The sequence below is a fragment of the Schistocerca piceifrons genome, chromosome 5 (genome assembly GCF_021461385.2).
Source record: "Schistocerca piceifrons isolate TAMUIC-IGC-003096 chromosome 5, iqSchPice1.1, whole genome shotgun sequence".
NCBI lineage: Eukaryota > Metazoa > Arthropoda > Insecta > Orthoptera > Acrididae > Schistocerca > Schistocerca piceifrons.
The window spans coordinates 134,919,207-134,943,920 of NC_060142.1; the positions used below are offsets into that span (position 1 = coordinate 134,919,207).

At 42.0% G+C, this 24,714-nt stretch overlaps 1 protein-coding gene across 1 annotated transcript in view; it reads right to left on the reverse strand.

Moving 5' to 3' along the window:
- LOC124798638 (monocarboxylate transporter 1-like) overlaps nucleotides 1-24,714 on the reverse strand; it is a 157,104-nt gene that overhangs the window by 72,146 nt on the left and 60,244 nt on the right. Inside the window, exon 2 of the mRNA XM_047262122.1 lies at nucleotides 12,056-12,150. Within this exon, the coding sequence (XP_047118078.1) occupies nucleotides 12,056-12,150 (95 nt within the window). The remainder of the gene's footprint in view (nucleotides 1-12,055; nucleotides 12,151-24,714) is intronic.

The following is a 24,714-nucleotide window of genomic DNA, read 5'->3' on the forward strand; positions in this document are numbered from 1 at the left end:
GATCCCTTAATCGGCAGGTAGATTAGAAAATTTAAAAAGGGAAATGGATAGGCTGAAGTTAGATATAGTGGGAATTAGTGAAGTTCGGTGGCAGGAGGAACAAGACTTCTGGTCAGGTGACTACAGGGTTATAAACACAAAATCAAATAGGGGTAATGCAGGAGTAGGTTTAATAATGAATAGGAAAATAGGAATGCGGGTAAGCTACTACAAACAGCATAGTGAACGCATTATTGTGGCCAAGATAGATACGAAGCCCACACCTACTACAGTAGTACAAGTTTATATGCCAACTAGCTCTGCAGATGACGAAGAAATTGAAGAAATGTATGATGAAATAAAAGAAATTATTCAGATTGTGAAGGGAGACGAAAATTTAATAGTCATGGGTGACTGGAATTCGAGTGTAGGAAAAGGGAGAGAAGGAAACATAGTAGGTGAATATGGATTGGGGGACAGAAATGAAAGAGGAAGCCGCCTGGTAGAATTTTGCACAGAGCACAACATAATCATAACTAACACTTGGTTTAAGAATCATGAAAGAAGGTTGTATACATGGAAGAACCCTGGAGATACTAAAAGGTATCAGATAGATTATATAATGGTAAGACAGAGATTTAGGAACCAGGTTTTAAATTGTAAGACATTTCCAGGGGCAGATATGGACTCTGACCACAATCTATTGGTTATGACCTGTAGATTAAAACTGAAGAAACTGCAAAAAGGTGGGAATTTAAGGAGATGGGACCTGGATAAACTGAAAGAACCAGAGATTGTACAGAGATTCAGGGAGAGCATAAGGGAGCAATTGACAGGAATGGGGGAAATAAATACAGTAGAAGAAGAATGGGTAGCTTTGAGAGATGAAGTAGTGAAGGCAGCAGAGGATCGAGTAGGTAAAAAGACGAGGGCTAGTAGAAATCCTTGGGTAACAGAAGAAATATTGAATTTAATTGATGAAAGGAGAAAATATAAAAATGCAGTAAGTGAAACAGGCAAAAAGGAATACAAACGTCTCAAAAATGAGATGGACAGGAAGTGCAAAATGGCTAAGCAGGGATGGCTAGAGGACAAATGTAAGGATGTAGAGGCCTATCTCACTAGGGGTAAGATAGATACCGCCTACAGGAAAATTAAAGAGACCTTTGGAGATAAGAGAATTACTTGTATGAATATCAAGAGCTCAGATGGAAACCCAGTTCTAAGCAAAGAAGGGAAAGCAGAAAGGTGGAAGGAGTATATAGAGGGTCTATACAAGGGCGATGTACTTGAGGACAATATTATGGAAATGGAAGAGGATGTAGATGAAGATGAAATGGGAGATATGATACTGCGTGAAGAGTTTGACAGAGCACTGAACGACCTGAGTCGAAACAAGGCCCTCGGAGTAGACAATATTCCATTGGAACTACTGACGGCCGTGGGAGAGCCAGTCCTGACAAATCTCTACCATCTGGTGAGCAAGATGTATGAAACAGGCGAAATACCCTCAGACTTCAAGAAGAATATAATAATTCCAATCCCAAAGAAAGCAGGTGTTGACAGATGTGAAAATTACCGAACTATCAGCTTAATAAGTCACAGCTGCAAAATACTAACACGAATTCTTTACAGACGAATGGAAAAACTAGTAGAAGCCAACCTCGGGGAAGATCAGTTTGGATTCCGTAGAAACACTGGAACACGTGAGGCAATACTGACCTTACGACTTATCTTAGAAGAAAGATTAAGGAAAGGCAAACCTACGTTTCTAGCATTTGTAGACTTAGAGAAAGCTTTTGACAATGTTGACTGGAATACTCTCTTTCAAATTCTAAAGGTGGCAGGGGTAAAATACAGGGAGCGAAAGGCTATTTAAAATTTGTACAGAAACCAGATGGCAGTTATAAGAGTCGAGGGACATGAAAGGGAAGCAGTGGTTGGGAAGGGAGTAAGACAGGGTTGTAGCCTCTCCCCGATGGAATGTAGTCTAATTAAGTCGGGTGATGCTGAGGGAATTAGATTAGGAAATGAGGCACTTAAAGTAGTAAAGGAGTTTTGCTATTTGGGGAGCAAAATAACTGATGATGGTCGAAGTAGAGAGGATATCAAATGTAGACTGGCAATGGCAAGGAAAGCGTTTCTGAAGAGGAGAAATTTGTTAACATCCAGTATTGATTTAAGTGTCAGGAAGTCATTTCTGAAAGTATTCGTATGGAGTGTAGCCCTGTATGGAAGTGAAACATGGACGATAAATAGTTTGGACAAGAAGAGAATAGAAGCTTTCGAAATGTGGTGCTACAGAATGCTGAAGATTAGATGGGTAGATCACATAACTAATGAGGAAGTATTGAATAGGATTGGGGAGAAGAGAAGTTTGTGGCACAACTTGACCAGAAGAAGGGATCGGTTGGTAGGACATGTTCTGAGGCATCAAGGGATCACCAATTTAGTATTGGAGGGCAGTGTGGAGGGTAAAAATCGTAGAGGGAGACCAAGAGATGAATACACTAAGCAGATTCAGAAGGATGTAGGTTGCAGTAGGTACTGGGAGATGAAAAAGCTTGCACAGGATAGAGTAGCATGGAGAGCTGCATCAAACCAGTCTCAGGACTGAAGACCACAACAACAACAACATTTGAAATTTAATCAAACCACATGGAACAGTTTATTTATGCAAAGACTGGAGGCCCTGTAAACGGTTACTAATTCTTTAATAGTGTGTAGATTTACGTTAGCATTGAGCTTATCAAAACACAAATTCTATAAAAGAAAAACAAACAATCTCTGCAGATCATACAGCCTCCGCGAAAGAAGCGGCGGGCGCTAAGCTAGGTAATGCATAATTCGGCTAGACACACATCCCCTAAAGCTCTTCTCCTTCCTATGATTCAGGGAAATTATGTGTTATTGAATCAATTATTGATTTTGCAACGTAAACTAAGCAGCGAATACGCAACTAATTGCATAGCACAAATTTTCGCTTAGCTTCTTGTTAAATGGCAATGTAATAAGTAACAATTGTTTGAAGTTTTCGATAATTACAATTGAAGTTTTAGCCCAAAGACTGTGTAACCAAATCTTCGAACTTTTCAGTAAATATAATTGGAGTTTTGGCCTGAAACCTGCGTTTATATAGCTGTCCACGCTAATCTATATGTGCAAACCTAGTACTCATGCCTTGGTTCCTGTCTACTATACTGGCGGAAAAAAATCGCAACATCAAAAAGTAATTAATGCAGAGGAATGAAATTTAGGAAATACATTAGTCAAGGCGACGTAAGTGATTAACAGTGCAAGAGCACAGGCGCGAGATAAGCTATTCAAACGTGAAATAACTGTACATTAATAACCGGGGTAGCCACTAGAATGCTGAACGCAAGGATGCGAATGTGAGTGCATCGTGTTTTACGGGTACTGGATGTCAGTATGTGGAATGGAGTTCCGTGCAAGTTAAAATTGGTCGGTTAATGCTGTTGGTGGATGACGCTGGAGTTGTACGATGACGCCTCACATGTGCTCCATTGGAGACATATCTGCTGATCAAGCAGGCCAAGCCGAAATGTTCACATTCTGTAGCGCATGTTGAGTTACTATAGCGGTATGTGGGCGAGTGTTGCCCTGTTGTAAAACTCCACCTATAATGCTGTTCATGAATGACAGCACAACAGGTCGAAACAAATTTGTAGTCTGGGTGCATACGAAATCGTACCCCAGACCATAACCACAGGAGTACGACCAATGTGTCTAGTATGCAGACAGAACTGTTGCAGGTCCTCAACTGGCCTCCTTTTAATCAGTACACAGTCATCACAGCTACCGAGGAAGAACCAGCTTCCACGAGAAAACACAACAGACCTCCACCCTGCCCTCCAATGAGCTCTCGCTTGACACCAGTAAAGTCACAAATGTCGGTGGTTGGGGGTCAGTGGAGTGCACGCTACAGGGCATCTGGCTTGGAGCTTTCCCTGAAGCAACCGATTCGTGACAGTTCGTTGTGTCACTGCGACATCAGCTGCTGCAGAGACGCAATACTAAATGCCACAGCCACATGCCGAAAACAATGGTCTGCTCTCTCGGTAGTGCCAAGTGGTCGTCCAGAGCCTGATCATCTTGCGACTGTACATTTGTTTGACCGCCGCTGCCAGCAATCATGTTCAATGGCTACATTCCTGCCAAGTCTTGCTGCAGTGTCGCTGAAGGAACATTCAGCTTATCGTAACACGATCTCGTTCAGCCGGCCGCAGTGGCCGAGCGGTTCTAGGCGCGTCAGTCTGGAACCGCGCGACCGCTACGGTCGCAGGTTCGAATCCTGCTTCGGGCATGGATGTGTGTGATGTCCTTAGGTTAGTTAGGTTTAAGTAGCTCTAAGCTCTAGGGGACTGATTACCTCAGATGTTAAGTCCCATAGTGCTTAGAGCCATTTGAACCATTGGAACCGCGTTTAAACTTAGCGAGGCGGTGACAATGGCGTCTTTGTAGCCCTAAAGACATTCTTGACTAACGTCAACTCACCACATACAATCTCAAAGATAACTAACACTCACACCCATTACAGCGTGTATTTAAAGCAAACCTGATTTGCAGCCTCATAGTGACACTAGAGCCACTCTTGTGCGACTGGAGCGAAATCTGAACAGACATCATCCCTCAGATGAAGAAACACGTCTACCAACTTCCATTTATGAAGTACAACTCCATCTTGGTTTTGCGATTTTTTCCATCAGAGTTCATTTTACCCTCAACACTAGCCCCACTACCAAACTGACTGTCTTCGGATGGGCTCTATCAACCTTCCTCTTGTCTTCCCAATTTGGTTCCGTAATTCATTAGTTATTCGATCGTTTCTTTTGCAAACAAGGCCACATTCCTCTCAAATACCTTCAAAAGGAATTCCTCACATTTTCTCTCTTTTTGGAATTTCTTTTCTTGTTTTTGCCAATATACACTTTAAATGCTTTCAACTTTGGCCATCACTAGTTATTTTGCTTCGTAAAGAGCAGAACCGCTTTCGACTACTTCTTAGCATCGCCTGATTTAATTTGACAACATTCCTGTAGTCTTGTTTTACTTTTATTGATGTTCAACTTTGAATCTCTTTTCAACTCACCGCCCATTTCGTTCAACTGCTCTTAAAGTCGTTTGTCGTGTGCGACAGAATCACAATGTCATAGGAAATCTCAAAGATTTCTTTCTCCCTGAACTTTAATTACCATAAAAATTTCTTCCTTGATTCCTTCACAGCTTTCTCGGCTTGCGGGCTGAATACCATTGGTGAGCGACTACACCCCTTTTTCATTCGGTTGTCACTACTCCTTCCCTTTCATTTATTTCAACACGTTAAGTACAGTCTGGTTTCTGTACAATTTGTGAATGATCTTTCGCAATATTCGAAATTTCATGAAGTGTCGTCCAGTCAACTTTCTCAAAAGCTTACTCTATATCCACAAATGTATAAACGTAGGCTTGCCTTCTTTAACCTATCTTCTAAGCTGTAAGGTTAGTATTGCCTCCCGTGTTCCTACCTATATCCGAAGCCCAAAATGATGTTCTATGAGCTCGGGCTCTACCATTTTTTCCATTCTCCTGTAAATAATTCCAGGCAGTATTTTGCAACCATGACTTATTAAACTGCTATTTGTGGATTTGGAATTATTTCTGTTTTGAATTCTGAGGATATTTCTTCAATGTCATATATCTTGCGATACAGGTGGAATATCTTTGTCATGGCTGGCCCTCCCAAAGATGTCAACAATTCCGAGGGGACCTCTACTCCAGGGGCTTTGTTTCGACGTGTCTTTCAGAACTGCGTCAAAGTTTTTCACTGTATTCCGTCTCCCATCGCAACTTCATTTACTTCCTCTTCTATAACATTGTTTTCAAGTTCTTTTCCCTTGTAAGGGTAGGTTGGGTAGTATCGGGAACGTGATATTTCTCGATATTATGTTTCCTTTTTCTTTTCTGGAGGTTATTTTGGAGCATTCATCACACTAAACAGTAATATAAGTTCTTCACCTTTTTAATATGTTTTCCACCCCTGCGTTTACATTTTTGAAGGTCTTCTAGCAAAAAATTTTAATTGGATGGTAAATTGTTTTTAACATGCTAAACTTAAGACTTGTGTAGGTCTTGTTCACCATGTCACATACCAATAATGTATACCCATAAAGCTGTGATGTGTACAATAGAGCCTTTCCCTAAGACAAAATTTTTTTACGAGAAATCCTCACTGCTTCATGACGGTGGACCCAAGCCAGAACTAGTTACGGTGAAATCAATCATTCGTTCAAAAAGAGTGGCTGGTTGCCGTTTGTTTCTTTAGCGATGCCTGAATAATTTCTTTTTATATCCTCATCATCGCTGCAGTTCGATTCAAAGTACACAAATTCTTACTGCATACAGCGAGCATTTCATCGCAGCTTATAGATGGGTTTCCGATGACTGAATAGATCATCCTGGCATAACATGCGTCCACACAAATCGCACTGAATGGTTGGAGGGGGGCTTTGTTGTATCTGAAGGACGTTTTTAGCTTGTCGCTTGGCTTCATGTCTGCGGCGTTCTCCTTCAAGCAAGTTGAGAATGGTGACTGTTGTGTTCCTCCACAGTAAACGGTCCACAGCACATTCCTCCCATATCTGTATGTTTACACCTGTCTTCTTCGTTGTGTGTTTTACCTGATCCTTAAAACGTTAAAGATTGGCTGCATGAGATTTACTGCCAGGGCAGAGTTCTACGAACAGGATACGGCGGGGAAGCCTGGTATTACTCATTCGATGAACATGACCTAACTATCATAGTTGATGAGCGATAGTAGTTGACTCAGTGCTTTTCAGATGCGCTTTCTCGAGAACTGCAGTATTGACCACTTAGTCCTCCCACCTAACGTTTAAGATGTAGCTCGTTTTTGGTGGTGGAAGCTCGCAAGTTTTTTGATATCACGACGATAGTGTGTCCAATTTTCACAGCCTTACAGGGAACCATTATACATAGTTTGAACCGCTTCTTCGGAGCTAGTATTCTTACAAATCTTTATTATTGTGGTGGGTACTAGTTTCCTGTCTACCTTGGCTACGATCATGCTTTTACTATGTTGATCATAGTAACTTACCCACATCACCACTATCTTTTCTATCATTAGACCAAATTCAGCATACCCCTTCGCTGAGGCACGCAAGCCATCGCACCGGAGCAAGGTCCATGGTTCACGGGGGAAGTCTTCAGTTAAAACCCATATTATAGAAAACTCCTACAACACCATTTGCATACAGTGTCACATTGTTAATGCACGATAAATTTAACCATCTGTTCTATCTCTTACACACCAGCATATTCTGATTATGCTGAGGAGGGAGTGAATTTCATTTGTTCCTCAAAGGAAATGGAAGTCCTTTGCGTAGAACTACAGTTCGCAAGTGCCTTTGAGCACTTCAGATGCTCATGGACATATAATTCGGTTTGTGTCCCCTTGCATTCAGGTCCCATATGCATATGAAAAGTGGGAAGAATGCTTAAAGGGCTCTGCTTGTGCTGTAATAAACCTAATCTTGTCTTGGTGGCTACTAGGGGAATGATACGTAGGGATCTGTAGTATAGCCGCATTGCTAGTTGCTGCGCTTAAGGCTGGTTCTTCTGTCATCATTAGTAAGCTATTCTCAAGCGGTCAGTTTTCTAGCTGTTTTCCTGCAGCCCTCCACGACATTCTTTCTTGGGCCAACCTCGTTATCTCGGAGTAGTACTTGCAGTCTGTGTCTTCAGCCATTCATCAGATATATTCCAATTCAAGTCCTTCTACGGTATTTAACCTTTACAGTTCCCTTTAGTACCAAGGATTTTATTCACTCACGTTAACACCTGTTCTACCATCCAGCCCTTTCAAATGTGCGAATGTGTGTGGAATCTTCTGGGACTTATATGCTAAGGTCATCAGTCCCTAAGCTTACACACTACTTAACCTAAATTATCCTAAGGACAAACACACACACCCATGCCCGATGGAGGACTCGAACCTCTGCCGGGACCAGCCGCGCATCCTGCCCTTTCTTCCTGTCAATGTTTCCCGTACGTTCCTCTCCTAGGCAATTCTGCGGAGAACCTCCTCACTTCTTACCAATTCACGCAACTTTCGACGCCCATCTACAGCATCACATGGGAAACGTATCGATTCTCTTCTTTTCTGACTTTTCCGTAATCCCTTCCTTATACACTTCTAATATCCCTTATTCGTCATAACTGCTGTGGAGCCCACGCACTGCGGCAACTTTCTAGGATGGACCGCACTTTTTGTATGCAATCCCTTACGTACACTGACTGCATTTTCCAAGTACCCTATCAATTAACCATACTCTGTCTCCTGCTTTACGTACGATTGGGCCTGTGTGATAATTCCATTTCATATTCCCTCAAATTGTTACATCCCGGTAGTTACATTAGTTGACTAATTACAATTGTGACTGTGTTGTAGTCGTACGATAATACTTTATTTTAATTTTATGAAGTGCACAGTTCTACATTCGTGAACATTTAATTTAAGCTTTTCATCGTTTCAGCACTTTTAAATCTTATACTGGTGATACCGTGATGATACAAACTTTCAGGTACGATGGAGCAGGCAGATGGAGTGGTAAGGGATCCTGGTCCGCAAACTATACAGTCGAAAGTTCGAAAATCGTTCTAATACCAACGACAGAGGAGTTCTTTTACAGCAAACTCTTTGATTTCCGTATTTAGGGAGGAGATAATCTCAACAAAACACTAGAAAACAACTGTCTAGTAAATGTTCCGGCGTAACGACAACCGCCAGCAAGAAAATCAAGAACGATACAGCAGAGAGGGCTGTGAGACGATGTCAGCCAATAGCACGCTGACTAGGACGTCACCACAATAGGAGCGGCGTCTACGCGAAGAGAATAAAAGCGACGTGCCGCCTAGTCTCGGCCCACGCTAGTAGATCCGGTCTAGAAGAGTTACTTACGAACTTGTGTGATTAGCTTGCATGGAAACTGTATCTATCAAAGGACACTGAGTCGCCAGTTGCTTGCGACCCATCATATAGAAACGAAAGTCAAGTATTTTCAATTCAGTAACTGTAATAAACTCCATTAATATGATTTGCTTGTACAGGGTGTTTCAAAAATGACCAGTATATTTGAAACGGCAATAAAAACTAAACGAGCAGCGATAGAAATACACCGTTTGTTGCAATATGCTTGGGACAACAGTACATTTTCAGGCAGACAAACTTTCGAAATTACAGTAGTTACAATTTTCAACAACAGATGGCGCTGCGGTCTGGGAAACTATATTACGATATTTTCCACATATCCACCATGTGTAGCAATAATATGGCGTAGTCTCTGAATGAAATTACCCGAAACCTTTGACAACGTGTCTGGCGAAATGGCTTCACATGCAGATGAGATGTACTGCTTCAGCTGTTCAATTGTTTTTGGATTCTGGCGGTACACCTGGTCTTTCAAGTGTCCTCACAGAAAGAAGTCACAGGGGTTCATGTCTGGCGAATAGGGAGGCCAATCCACGCCGCCTCCTGTATGTTTCGGATAGCCCAAAGCAATCACACGATCATCGAAATATTCATTCAGGAAATTAAAGACGTCGGCCGTGCGATGTGGCCGGGCACCATCTTGCATAAACCACGAGGTGTTCGCAGTGTTGTTTAAGGCAGTTTGTACCGCCACAAATTCACGAAGAACGTCCAGATAGCGTGATGCAGTAATCGTTTCGGATCTGAAAAATGGGCCAATGATTCCTTTGGAAGAAATGGCGGCCCAGACCAGTACTTTTTGAGGATGCAGGGACGATGGGACTGCAACATGGGGCTTTTCGGTTCCCCATATGCGCCAGTTCTGTTTATTGACGAAGCCGTCCAGGTAAAAATAAGCTTCGTCAGTAAACCAAATGCTGCCCACATGCATATCGCCGTCATCAATCCTGTGCACTATATCGTTAGCGAATGTCTCTCGTGCAGCAATGGTAGCGGCGCTGAGGGGTTGCCGCGTTTGAATTTTGTATGGATAGAGGTGTAAACTCTGGCGCATGAGACGATACGTGGACGTTGGCGTCATTTGGACCGCAGCTGCAACACGGCGAACGGAAACCCGAGGCCGCTGTTGCATCACCTGCTGCACTAGCTGCGCGTTGCCCTCTGTGGTTGCCGTACGCGGTCGCCCTACCTTTCCAGCACGTTCATCCATCACGTTCCCAATCCGTTGAAATTTTTCAAACAGATCCTTTATTGTATCGCTTTTCGGTCCTTTGGTTACCTCTGTTGAAAACTTCGTCTTGTTGCAACAACACTGTGTTCTTTGCGGTGGAATTCCAACACCAGAAAAATCCTGTTCTAAGGAATAAACCATGTTGTCTACAGCACACTTGCACGTTGTGAACAGCACACGCTTACAGCAGAAAGACGACGTACAGAATGGCGCACCCACAGACTGCGTTGTCTTCTATATCTTTCACATCACTTGCAGCGCCATCTGTTGCTGAAAATTGTAACTACTGTAATTTCGAAAGTTTGTCCGCCTGAAAATGTACTGTTGTCCCAAGCATATTGCAACAAAAGGTGTATTTCTATCGCTGCTCGTTTAGTTTTTATTGCCGTTTCAAATATACCGGTCATTTTTGAAACACCCTGTATGTTGTCTAGTTATCAGAGAAAGTAGCTTCCTAGGCACCCGATAAGTGGGCAGGATCCCACAGTCAACATGGGCCCTATAATGCATGCATACCAATAGAAGAAATGTGTTTCGCAGTTGTGAAGGTGAGCGAGTGCTCATAGCTCTTAAGGTATGCACATTAGCGCCCATGTTACTGGACATTATTTTTCCTTGTTTTAATCCCTACTACCACCTCCGAAAGTCGACTATCACACAATCACGCAACGAAAGTAACGGTATATGTATTCCACTAACAGAGGTATCAGAACAATTTTCGCTTACTTCAGATTGATACATTGAGCCTTCTACATTATCGTTGAAAGTTTGTGTCATCATTACGCAATCACCCTGTACATCTCTGACTGAATATTTGAGCAGCATTTCTCAAATAGTACTTCAGTGCAGGTAACAGGTTGATCTATTAGAAGTCTACGGTATTATTAATATTTTTTGCCAGGTTATTAATTTACGATATGAACAGCAAGGGTCACAACATACTACCATGTAGCATGCCTGAGGTTGTTTTGATATCTCACCATCCTTCATAACAAGCTGCGTCTTATCTAGCAAGAAAGCCTCACTCCAGAAACAAACTTCGTTCAGTACTCCCATAGGATCATACTTTCGTTCATTAGTGTTGGCGTGATGCTGAGTCAGATGCTTTTCGGAAGTCTAGATATGCTGCTTTTACGTGATTACCTCGATTCATGGTTTTCATGATGTCACATAAGAAAAGATCGTACACAGGCATTGTAATACCCTCAAACATCAAGTCTGTTTATATAAACCGCCATTGTATCTGGCACTCCGTGTCCGCACCTATAGGTGACCATTTCTCTCCAGTGATGCGGGGAAGTCTTTAAAACACAACAAATTTAATTTATGAGAAGGCAGCAGAAATACTATCGTAATGTTCTAGTGCTGCAAAGTTATTTTTTTTTTCAAGAGATGATTAGCACAATCTACTTTGGATTGCTCTGTAATGTTTAGGAGCCATACAAATGGCGTACTGTGCTGTATACTTCTGTCTATATTCGTCTGTTTCTCAGGTAAACAGGATTTTAAATCTCCCACAGAATTTACATTTATTTGTAAGCTGGAATTTTGCTTTGATAGTTTCAATCCACAACTGTGGCCTATGTTTAGGCGGGTTTTCCTTGACTGTAAGGCAAACGCTAAAACTGGAAATTGATCTCCCTAATGTTTCCATTCCGTTCACTACCACTTCTACATCACTAACGTTGGTCTGGTTGAAAGTAAGCGACCTCTGTAGAGGGCTCAGTTCTCTATCAGTCCAGGTTGAAAGGGAATCAACTGCGAGTATAAAAACAACAGCACACAGCTGTAAATTTCATTAGCATAGAACAGAACTAAATGCACATAGCGATTAAACTTACATTACTCAGCGCACATCCTAAGACGACCATCCAGCCCCACCCTCCATCCGGAGGAACAAGTTCATATTCTGCCGCTCCTTCGGCCATGTCTGCACCTGAAAAAAAAAAAAAAAATGGAAAACCTCAGAATTACTGAGTGATATTTAAAGGCTACTTAGCATCAAATTAGGAAACATGAAAGTATGTGTCATTGTAGAAAAAGAAACAGTAACTCACTAAACAGAAAATATGATGAATACACAGTACCAGAAAAACTGATAGATTTCTTTGCTTTGAAAGGAAGATTACGCAACAGGTCATGATTACGGCAGTTGATTGCTAGTGGTTAAAAGAGAAGGTTTCCTCACCATAGTCCTGCTGTTGGGGATGCTGGCAAAAAACTGAGGAATAAGTTTCTAAAGGAGTACGTCTGGAGCACGCCGTCGTATGGAAATAACGTAAACCTGTCCATCATAAGATGGTGTACGTCACTATAATAATTTTCTGCAGATGGTCTTATTAAATGTGGTATGTTCTTGTCTATTCCGCCCTTGGAACTTGTTGACATTTTTAAAGGGGGGAATTACAGCTGAACTAGCACTCTGAATCACAGGACAAATCGAAATTTTTCACACGTATGCATATCAGTGGCATAGATATCGGACAAACCATGGAAAACTCCGAGAAGAAAGAATCTGAAGGACAGGATTAAAACTTTGATTCACTGACTTCCCAGTCAATTACAAGGAGACACAAAGCTTGACGAGGACTCCTAACCTTAGCACAATCATTGCCAGAGGTGAAAACGTCATAGGTACAAAAAATTCCAGACCTTTGAATATTGAGGCTGGAACTTACAGTCTAATCCTACGCGCCACACACTATAATGCTAATACAAACAATTTATAGTGATGATGATGATGATGATGATAACGATGCTGCCGCCGCCGACGACGAAGGCATGTGAAATATATTGATTATAAATACAAAAAAATCTTAGCGGCGTAATTTTGCTCTACAGAATTAGGTATTTTACAAAGCGTACTGATATTACATTCAGCGGGCAGACACTCATTAACTACTTTATTCATTGTATTAAGTTAACCGTAACCGATTGCTTTTATAAAGAGATGTATAAGTAACTGCAAATGCAATCACTCAGTTGCGTATTGTATTTGCTGCAACAGTTTCGCTCTTGATCATCCACGAAATTATCACAGTTTGTGCTCTATTGTCGATCATACCAGACAAGCTCATAACAATTATCGAGCAATTTCACTTCGTTGGGAAGGAATTAAGGGAGCTGTAAATGTTTCTAATCAGTTTATCAAATTCTGACACAGTAAATTTATTAAATCCGCTTCGCATTACAAAAGCCAGTGCAAAAAAACAGTAATAAAATTTTGCCTCAAATCAAGTGAAATTTTGAATGTATAAATTTACGTTGTTTCCAGTAATTCTGTTGTTGGAAGTTATTCATGTACCTAACAAAAAGTACAAGGACTTCATTATATGCCAAATAATTGCGGGTTAACTAACATCGAGAGCCAGTATTCACAAGTACTGAGAAAATGAGACGCCATCCCCAACAATATAATATTCTAGAAAAACCCCACTTCAGTTACATTTTCTCCAGAAAAAAATGTTCGCATGAGAAATGGACTATATGAAGTAAATGCAATGCTGCAAACTAACGGCTTTTATTTATGGGAGAAATTATGCAGAAAACTGTTCAGATACTAGAACTGTTCTTGCTCACATGTAATATTTGCTTTCCATTGCAGACTGTTAGAACAACTTCAGACTACATGTTCTTTAAGACTTAAGGTCATTGGATTTTTTATGCCGTACGAAGATATTCCACAATCAAAATTCTGTTGATTAACGCAACTTCACAAAAGATAGCAAAAAAATTGGCAGTAGTAATTGGACGGCCATTACCTAGTCAGAGGCTCTGCTTGCACCTAAATAAATAACAAGCTAACGACAAGCATGACACGCTCATTTAAAACCTAAACGCCAGAACAATTTTCTTGTTATCGCCGCTCGGAACGTTCCATATACTATTAAAACTTATAGAAATTTTGTTTATAATTGAATGCGATGAATTTCTGACTTTCTTCTGTCTTTTAATCGTTGCATCATATTCGGTAGTTAGCAGAGATTGTTAAGTAGTTTCACGAAATTCCTCAGTATCAATCGCTACAGGTACATTTTACTACATATTGCGACCACGAGATGGCTCTGACGAACCAGCTTCCCGTTGTAATTCCTTGACGTGTCGATTCGCATCTCTCGTCATTAGTGAGCTCTGCAATAATTGGATGGAGAAATCCAGTCATGAATCGTATGATTTGCTCGTGCGTGGAGGTTTTTGTCGTCTGCTCCGTCCTTCATATCGCAGTCAGGCAAATAGTTTCGATCAGTACGTTAGTAAGAATTTTTTTTTAACTTTTGCCGTTTATAAAACTCAAGTTATTGACTGCGAAGTATCTAAAGCTGGAAAATAGCATATCAGCATAAGATTTTTATACCTCGTTAAATCACATCATATGTAAACATTACCTGTAATCGTTCTCGGAGCTTCCGTAGCGTGGCGTGGCACCGTGCGAAGTCGCCCGCGCCTTTCCTGCCGGCACCGCTCTCTCTTGACCCGCAGCCCTCATTACGCAATATTTTACTTGGAAATTTAATAGGAAACATTTTATTTGCGCCGTCAGACTCCGTTGAACCCTGCGACACAGCCTTAATCTTGACAATGGTCAAAAACAAAAGCCCAGTAGCCATTTATCCGCATTCAAAAAGATTTGAGATCCGGCCAACAGATTTAAAAAAGTATACATCATTAACAGTCTATACAATACCTCTAGTTGATTCAGACATACTTGTGCCAATAATGTCTACAAAATCATAATGAGAGAACAGTTAAAAATCAGACAAAGTATCACACAAAAACATCAAACTTCCAATTTGCAAGGAAACAGTGTTTATTGGCTTTACTTGGATGGAGCTAACTCCGTCACTTGTTTTAAAACAACACCTCGAGTTAGTTAACGGCTCATAGTCCAGTAGAATTAGCAATCAAATCGGAAATAACTGCTACAAAAGATTTTATTATTTTAAAGGCTTCGTTTGTGTCCCAGTATGACTATCCTAGGTTTTCCCCCTCTGCGGAGTTGTGGAAAAGTGGCGGTTGTGGTGGAGGGGGGGGGCAAAGGTGTACCCGAAAAAGGGATATTTTTTCGGTTTTGTGATTATATCTCGTAAATGACTCCCAATATCGAAAACATAGTGGAATTAAAAATTGTATGGCATGAAATTCTGTATTGAATGAGAGCATCCGCATATTTTTTGGATCACCAGTTTCCATACCAGTGCTCTTCAAAATTGGACCAATTTTACATGTTCATGAAAAATTTTCGTTTTAACCTCTGTTTTTTAGTAACATCGTTGAAACTAACCCATCTATCAATAATGTCGTTCATAAAAAAGATATGGAGCGATAAATTCCTCATTCGATGAAACCAAAAGTGCATTTATTGGACCACCCATTTGTGTACAGCTCCTCATTAAAGTTGGACCATTTCTCATCATCAGTTAAGACAATTCCAAATGTAGTTCTTCAGTAATTCTAATGAACACTCTTTTAAATAGAGAACTATAGCAACCCATTGTACTTATTTAATACAGTAATAGAATAAAACATTAAAATTTTGTAAAATTGGAAAAATAATATTTAAAAAGTTTTTTATATATTGAGGGTTAATAACTGAGACCTCGTACCTGAGAGAAGTCAGAAAAAGTCCTGGCTCAAAAAAACTTGTAAGTGAAAAAATACGTTATAACAAAATTATGCAAAAAAGACAATGCACAACCTGAGAGTAATAAATGATTGTGCTCAACAAACCATCAAATGTTTTATTAAAAAGTTATGTTCTTTAGCTCCACTGTAAAATTTGTCTTTTGTCAGATACGTGGTCTCCGTTCTTAGCCCTCGATATAATATAGTGATACCGATTCAACTGATATGAAGGAGGAAGGAAGAGAGAGACACTCCTTGAAATTAAGTAGTGGTTATTATACTTCGTAATTACAAAATTTTACATAAATGTACGAGATGAAAAGGATAAAAGTAGGTATGTACACAAATTTCACATACGTCGACGTTTGAGTGTTATTGCAGCACTCGGCTCCTCAAAGTCTGTAATTTCCGAGTCCGACGCCCCGTCGCTCAGTCGGTAATTGTCGTCACCTAATACATAGTCCAGGTCTTCGTCAACATCTGGTTCGTCAGTTTCATCTGGTTGGAGGGATTTAGTGCATGAGTTCCCCTTGCAGTTGACACAAGTTAATGAGCACTTAATACCAGCCTTCCGACACCCACAACTACCTGCACAGCCCTTGTTGCATTTGCAGGAAATTGTTGAGAGAAGAGACTGTGGAGCTGGTTCTTTGGATGTAGGAACGGGGCCAAGACCAAACTCTAAAGCCTGCCATCCCCAGAGGAGCGGATCCATCTGGCGTCCTATCCACATTTGTACTTGTAAGTAGGTCCTCAAGCAATGTTAGCGAGCTGCTTCCGACGTTGGTGGTAGGGATGCTAGGGTGAATCTGGATTTCACAATCGCTTTGGAAAACAGGCCGAATCGCATTTTATCTAAAGTGTCTCCTGCCGTACATCCATAGAGGGTTGTTAAAAATCGGAGGCCAGCTTCGACAATAGCTTCAGCTTGAGTGTCATGCTCTACGAAAGGTTTGATATCTTCCATTTATTTTTGACCAGTAGCTTGACCACCTTCTTCTAGCCCTTACCGAAGAGTGCTGACGTTGTGTCACATCCACTTATGGCGTCGAGAAATATGAGTTGCCTTCTGATATTGTTTGCCAGTTTGAAACTGCTGGAACAAAATACTTTTGATGAGGTCTTTGCTCTTCCAGGTTTCAAGAAATATATATTTGCTGATGGTGTGACTAGGGCATTGAGCATGATGAGAAGCTCCGTATCCTCACCAAGAACCACAACCATCTCATATTCCTGTGATACCTTAAGCGCTGTAGCAACAATTAGGTGGTCTGCGTCTTCATTAGCTTGCTTTACTGAGGAGCCTTCATCTTCAAGCCTCGAAATAAGCAATCTAATGAGTCGTGCTTTATTCCTGTCATCGGAAAGGAACTACTCCTGAGTCATAGTCACCATCATTAACTCAGAAAGATGACCTCAGGAGTAGTGTGTCTTTTGCTTCGGGGGAGGCGCTCAGCATATTTGATGCTCTTGGTGGGCAGGTCTTCTAGGTAGCCATCGAACATCACAATTGTCGGACTTCCGCTGTAATGTCTTTTTAAATATTCAACGTATTTGGTTAGTATTAACTGGAATGTTTCACCATCCTTCCACACAACCCGGTGGAGAAGAAATCCACCATCGATGACAAATGCTGCTTCTTCCAGGTTTACATTATTCAGTGGTGTGAACAAGTCATATAACACTGACTTGGGTTCAAAATGGCTCTGAGCACTATGGGACTCAACTGCTGTGGTCATAAGTCCCCTAGAACTTAGAACTACTTAAACCTAACTAACCTAAGGACAGCACACAACACCCAACCATCACGAGGCAGAGAAAATCCCTGACCCCGCCGGGAATCGAACCCGGGAACCCGGGCGTGGGAAGCGAGAACGCTACCGCACGACCCACTGACTTGGGAGTCTTCCTCATTCCAAATACATCGAACAGAGAAAGACGATAGGGTGCCAGCTCATATCGGAAGAATTCTTTAAGCTGTTCGTCAAATTTCTTGAGTCGTGCTATCCGGTGGAGTATGGTTTCAGGGTTCACTGGTACATCCTCCTTATGAATGGTCACCTTAGATTTAAATCCCTGTATACTCATCACTCTTTTCTTTCGGACAAGCTTGATGTTGCCAAAGGTTTGACAAACTAGGGCGAGCATTGAGGATTTGCCCATTTTAAAGACTCTGTGACAGTTGTTGAGTCATCTCCGACGATTCCTGTGCTGATGGACATAACAAATTCAGTAACAGGAAAAGGATCATGGGACTGAAACCACTCAATAAATTTCTGAAGGTCTGCATTGTGACGCTGAACTCTAGCATCAACATGTTGCTCTGAGGTAGTGAGTGATACCCCACAAAACTCTTCAACCTGCTGGGTCACTGTAGTCACAGTTGGCATGGTCAGATTCCATCTACTCAGAGTACTGCTGAAACGCCGCGACCATGACTGAGCTCTCCGGTACTTTTCAATGAACGCATTAGTGTTTGCTCAATCGTCATGTCAGACCATATCCCACTCCAAAACTTATCGCACCTTCTGATGGTAAACCAGCCTTTGAGTACTAACTGTGCGGAGTGGCCGAGCGGTTTTAGGCGCATCAGTCTGGAACCGCGCGACCGCTACGGTCGCAGGTTCGAATCCTGCCTCGGGCATGGATGTGTGTGATGTCCTTAGGTTAGTTAGGTTTAAGTAGTTCTAAGTTCTACGGGACTGATGACCTCAGCAGTTAAGTCCCATAGTGCTTAGAGCCATTTGAGCCATTTTTATGCAAACTGTGCATAGTCTTCGGATATTTTCTTTTCAAGGCCCATCATGTCTTGTAAAGACAGCTGTGAAGATTTAGCATACAGAAAATGTCTACTGGCATGAAAATAAGGTAACATTTTCGTAACAGTGGTGAGGTGCAGTTGCCAGTCGCCACTCCTCTCAGCCTGAATAAACTGCTTTCTCAGAGTAGTCATGTTGAAGTAGAGAATCCATAACTTGGCAGTGGGACCATTTAGCTCCAGCTCTCCAAGTTCCTGTGCAAATATGTGCTCCAAATTTCATAATCAAGGGCTTCCAAGGAACTTGAAGAGGTAGACGTGTCTTCAAGGTGCTGAACAGTTCTCTCACTGTCTCTCATTCTTGTGAGGATGACATCTGCGAGAGCCAAATTGCAAAGGATACGTGCACGAACTGCCCTTGAATAAGCACGACCAGCCATAATTTTTTTCTGTTTTATGAACCACTTTTTTGATAGATGGGCTAGTTTCAACGATATTACCAAAAAACAGAGGTTCAAACGAAACTCTTTCATGAACATGTAAAATTGGTCCAGTTTTGAAGAGCACTAGTATGGAAACGGGAGGTCCAAAAACTATGCGGACGGTTTCATTCAATGCAGAACTTCATGCCCTACAATTCTTAATTCGTCTATATTTTCAATATTGTGAGTCATTTACGAGAAATAATCCCAAAACCGAAAAATACCCCTTTTTCGGGTACATTTTTTCCCCTCGTCACTTTTCCACAACTTCGCGGAGGGGGAAAACCTAGGATAGTCATATTGGGTGTAAGGGATCCGTGATCCCACGAACATAGATGCGTATCCGACGCCTAGGTCGATAGTAGACAGGAGTCCATTGTCGAGTGCTGCAGGAGGCAGTGAGACGAGTGTCGAGTGCGCAGTAGTACTGGAGAGTGTCGAGTGAGAAGTAGTGCGGGAAAGACGGGCAAGAATGGTGGTCGAGTAAAATTCACCGGAGTATGACGAGTGAGCACGTCCCCCTGATCGTCGTGGGGTTGACCCTCACTAATACCGACTCGCGAGTGATATGAAACAGAAAGTGACAAGTGCCGAATTACGTGTTTCGCGTCAACCGCGTCGGCCAGCAACAACCATGGATTGCAGTGAGGATTGTTGTGAATGTCAACAATCAGCATTGCGTGTGACGAAGTACTGAAAATCAACAACCAATAAAAAGATATAACTGTGATTAGACGTGTGATGCGAAGGTAGCAACTGCCTCAGCATTTGTGTGTTAATAGGAAATATACAGGGTGAGTCACCTAACGTTACCGCTGGATATATTTCGTAAAACACATCAAATACTGACGAATCGATTCCACAGACCGAACGTGAGGAGAGGGGCTAGTGTAATTGGTTAATACAAACCATAAAAAAATGCTCGGAAGTACGTTTTTTAACACAAACCTACGTTTTTTTAAATGGAACCCCGTTAGTTTTGTTAGCACATCTGAACACATAAACAAATACGTGATCAGTGCCATTTGTTGCATTGTAAAATGTTAATTACATCCGGAGATATTGTAACCTAAAGTTGACGCTTGAGTACCACTCCTCCGCTGTTCGATCTTGTGTATCGGAGAGCACCGAATTACGTAGGGATCCAAAGTGAACGGTGATGGACCTTAGGTACAGAAGAGACTGGAACAGCACATTACGTCCACATGCTAACACCTTTTTACTGGTCTTTTTCACTGACGCACATGTACATTACCATGAGGGGTGAGGTACACGTACATTCGTGGTTTCCGTTTCCAATTACGGAGTGGAATAGAGTGCATCCCGACGTGTCAGGTCAATAGATGTTCAATGTGGTGGCCATCATTTGCTGCACACAATTGCAGTCTCTGGCGTAATGAATGTCGTACACGCGGCAGTACATCTGGTGTAATGTCGCCGCAGGCTGCCACAATACGTTGTTTCATATCCTCTGCGGTTGTAGGCACACCACGGTGCACTTTCTCCTTTAACGTACCCCACAGAAAGAAGTCCAGAGGTGTAAGATCAGGAGAACGGGCTGACCAATTTATGCGTCCTCCACGTCATATGAAACGCCCGTCGAACGTGTACCTCACCCCTCATGGTAATGTACATGTGCGTCAGTGAAAAAGACCAATAAAAAGGTGTTAGCATGTGGACGTAATGTGCTGTTCCAGTCTCTTCTGTACCTAAGGTCCATCACCGTTCCCTTTGGATCCCTACATAATTCGGTGCTCTCCGATACACACGATCGAACAGCAGAGGAGTGGTACTCAAGCGTCAAAATTAGGTTACAATATCTCCGGATGTAATTAACATTTTACAATGCAACAAACGACACTGATTACGTATTTGTTTATATGTTCAGATGTGCTAACAAAACTAACGGGGTCCCATTTAAAGAAACGTAGGTTTGTGTTAAAAAACATACTTCCGTGCATTTTTTATGGTTAGTATTAACCAATTACACTAGCCACTCTGCTCACGTTTGGTCTGTGGAATCGATTCGTCAGTATTTGATGTGGTTTACGAAATATATCCAGCGGTAATGTTAGGTGACTCACCCTGTATATATGTATCAGTTTGTATTTCGCAATCTTTGTGGCCCTTAATAATAGACAAACTTTCTATCATTTCCACTATTCAATCTCAGAACAGCCGCACTCGGTTGAAATACCCCCGAAACCAGCAGAAAAACCGATAGCCTTTCTTCCATTAAGCACACGGTCATAATAATTAACTGTTTGGCGACTTCGATAAATTACACAAAATCCAGTAAAGGAATTAAACGGGGGTGTTTCGTGGGCCACAAATGAAGCCATTAAAACAATAAAACGTTTTGTAGCAATTATTTCCGATTTGTCTAATTTTTAGGTTTAACGCTAATGGACTATGAATGCTCTGATAGACGCCTTTTTCTGTCAAACCGAGGGATGTGTCGTAGTGGCACGCTGGCCTCGCATTTAGATTTACGTTTTCCGTCATTTCCCAAAAATCATCCCAGGCAAATGTCGGGATAGTTCCTTCGAAAAGGACACCCCCGATTTCCTTCCACATCCTTTCATAACCCGAACTTGTGCTCCGTCGCAATGGCCACGCTGTCGTCAGGACGCAAAACTCTGATCTTCCTTCTACCTGCCAGTCCTACGAACGCTCAACTCGACAGCAACATGTCCTAGAAAAAACGTAAAATAACCGGAACGAGACTCTTGCAACCTTTTAGTATTTGAAAAGTAATTTTGTTGATCACAAAGCATCACTAACTCTTGACCATCGTAATGTTATTCACTCTAAAACACCACTTTCCGCGCAGCGTTCCGCCTACACCGTAGACGGTTGTCAGGCTCCTCCAATATGCAAGCTAAGCAGCTCGACGAAACTGTTTTGATACTGAGGCCTTTCAGTCAGTCATCTTGAGAAGTGAAACTCAGCGATTTTCATAGTGCATTTCGTGCTCTCGCCAACAGCACTCCTCTGAAATGTTCTGCTCACTGTCGGGACTTCTCACATACTTATTTCCGACATGTCTTGGAAAGGACCTACCCTCACACGAAAGTCTCTAACCCTTAAAACTGCCTCGCAGGTTCTGACAACAACCTTCTTCAGTCTGATTAGAGAAAGACCAACCCACTAACTTCAGGTCAGAAAAGACCCCTACTATCGGTCGCCAGAAGCGTCCTCTGATATCCACAGTAGCCAAGAGGTGCGTTCCGATGTCATCTCAGAGACGATTCGCCACAGTTGTACCTAAAATAATTTTTACCTTCAACCCTATCTGGGGACGTTAGAAACGAACACCGGTATCCACAACAGCCAAGAGTTTGTGGTCTCAGGAATGATGCGCTACAATACAACTAAAATAAGTCATTCCTTCACATAAACTAAGAAACTAAGAAAATAAGAAGAGTCTAGTGGCCGAGTGGTTCTAGGCGCTTCCGTCTGGAACCGAGCGACCGCTACGGTCGCAGGTTCGAATGCTGCCTCGGGCATGGATGTGTGTGATGTCCTTAGGTTAGTTAGGTTTAAGTAGTTGTAAGTTCTAGGGGACTGATGACCTCAAATGTTCCATAGTGCTCAGAGCCATTTGAACCATTTTTTGAAGAGTCTATGTGCATCACGCAGAGGTTTACTGCTGAAACCTCTAGAGAGCACAGATCTCGCGTAATGACTCCGAAGAAAAAATCCGAGGAATTAGAGCCAATACAGAGGCTTACCGACAATTATTCTTCCCACGCACCACTCGCGTATATAACAGGGTAGGGGGGGGGGGGGGGGGGAGGATCAATTAATAGCACCGAAAACACCAATACATGGCTTGCGGAGTACATTGTAGATATAGATGTCTTCAATTGCTTTTTATGGGTTTGTTTTCACAAATTGCAACTGAAAATTGCATCGGAAGTATCATGTACTGTGTACATCTTGCAGGGTATGAAAATTATTTTTCAATACTGTTTCTGAAATTAATTAACTGTAAACACATGTCGTTCCTAGAAGTATTTGCAGATGTGCCGTACGTGACTCTACGACTCTTAGTTGCGATATAAATGCTGGTGATCTATGCATCACAATGGATGTAAAACGTATTTCGATCCAGACTGAGAAGCTCGCGTGGGTTAATCACTACGTAGATACTTTTCAGCAGTTGATTTTTTGAACTGCACGTAGTTAACGTCTTGGCTGATACCATATCTAATTTGCCAATTTCTACATTCATCCATTAATTCTTGCATCGTGTCCGTAAATCTGATCGCGAAGGAGAGCGATCTGGGACCTGAGCGAGACAAATTATACATTAAAAGTGAGAAGCAGCCAGTGCACGTTACTTCTGTAAACCACACAAACAGCAAATTATGACTACAGCTAATCTGCTAACACTGATAATAATAATTTATATGCACTGACGGAAAAATCGCAACACCGAGAAAGAACTGTGTGACATTAACGATATTTGGGTGCGCGTTTCTACATCTGAAGGTTGTTGATTATTCAATTTTCGCGGCAGTCCCATAAGAATCGCGTTGTAGGGGCACTATTAGCATTGAAGTCATGTTTCCTCTAGATACACTCGGTAGCGCTCGTTAGCGTAAGTTACCTTTGAGGCTGGGTGTGGTGAGTTAATGTTTTCCGATCCACGAACGATAGCGATTGTGATACTTCACAATTCAAATTTAATAACTCAGCTGCCAGGTTGTGGAAACAAACCCAAAAACGCAATTGTAGACATCTACATCTCGAGACACGGAAATGATTGCAGTGTTGCTGATTCAAAGCGAGGATTACGGGAAGCGCATACACTGAAAATTATGTGTCGCGCTTGCCTGTGCGGAATTTGTCGCTTACCACCACCACCATCAGCCATGACAATTCGCAACAAATGGAATAAAAATTCACTAAATAAATCGCTACGAGCACGTTCATCTTCGCGCTGGCTACGGCATTCACAGCAGAGAGCTGAACGCTTATTGGTTGTCAGAGAATGCGTGACGTAGGCGCGCGGATTAAGCCCAAACCCCGACCGCCATAGTTCGTGACTCCAACCAAGCTCCGCTCCGACAATGGTCAAGAAAGCCTTTAAGGGGGTAAATACGTCATTATCAACAGCTCACTGAGTTTGAACAAGGTCGTGGTACGTCAGGCTGGATGCTCATTCTCTGATACTGAAGCAAGACTTGCAAGAAACTAGCCACTGTACGAGGGGCGTTTGAAAAGTCAGTGGAAAAATAAAAACTACTTACATGTTTGGGGTAAACCTTTTCTATTTTTCGACATAGTCTCCTTTTAGACTTATACACTTCGTCCAACGCTGTTGTAATTTGTTGATCCCTTCCGAATAATAGGAATTGTCCAAGTCTGCAAAATAGCTATTAGTAGCTGCAATCACCTCTCCGTTTGAATAGTCATTGTCCCGCCAGCCATTTCTTCAAATTGGGAAACAAATAGTAGTCCGAGGGAGCCAAGTCTGCGAATAGGGGGGGGGGGGGGGGGGCGGGGATGTGAAACGAGTTGGACTCCTATTTCCATTAATTTTGCGATCACAACTGCTGAGGTGTGTGTTGGTGCATTGTCGTGATGGAAAAGGACTTTTTTGCGGTCCAATCGCCGGCGTTTTTCTTGC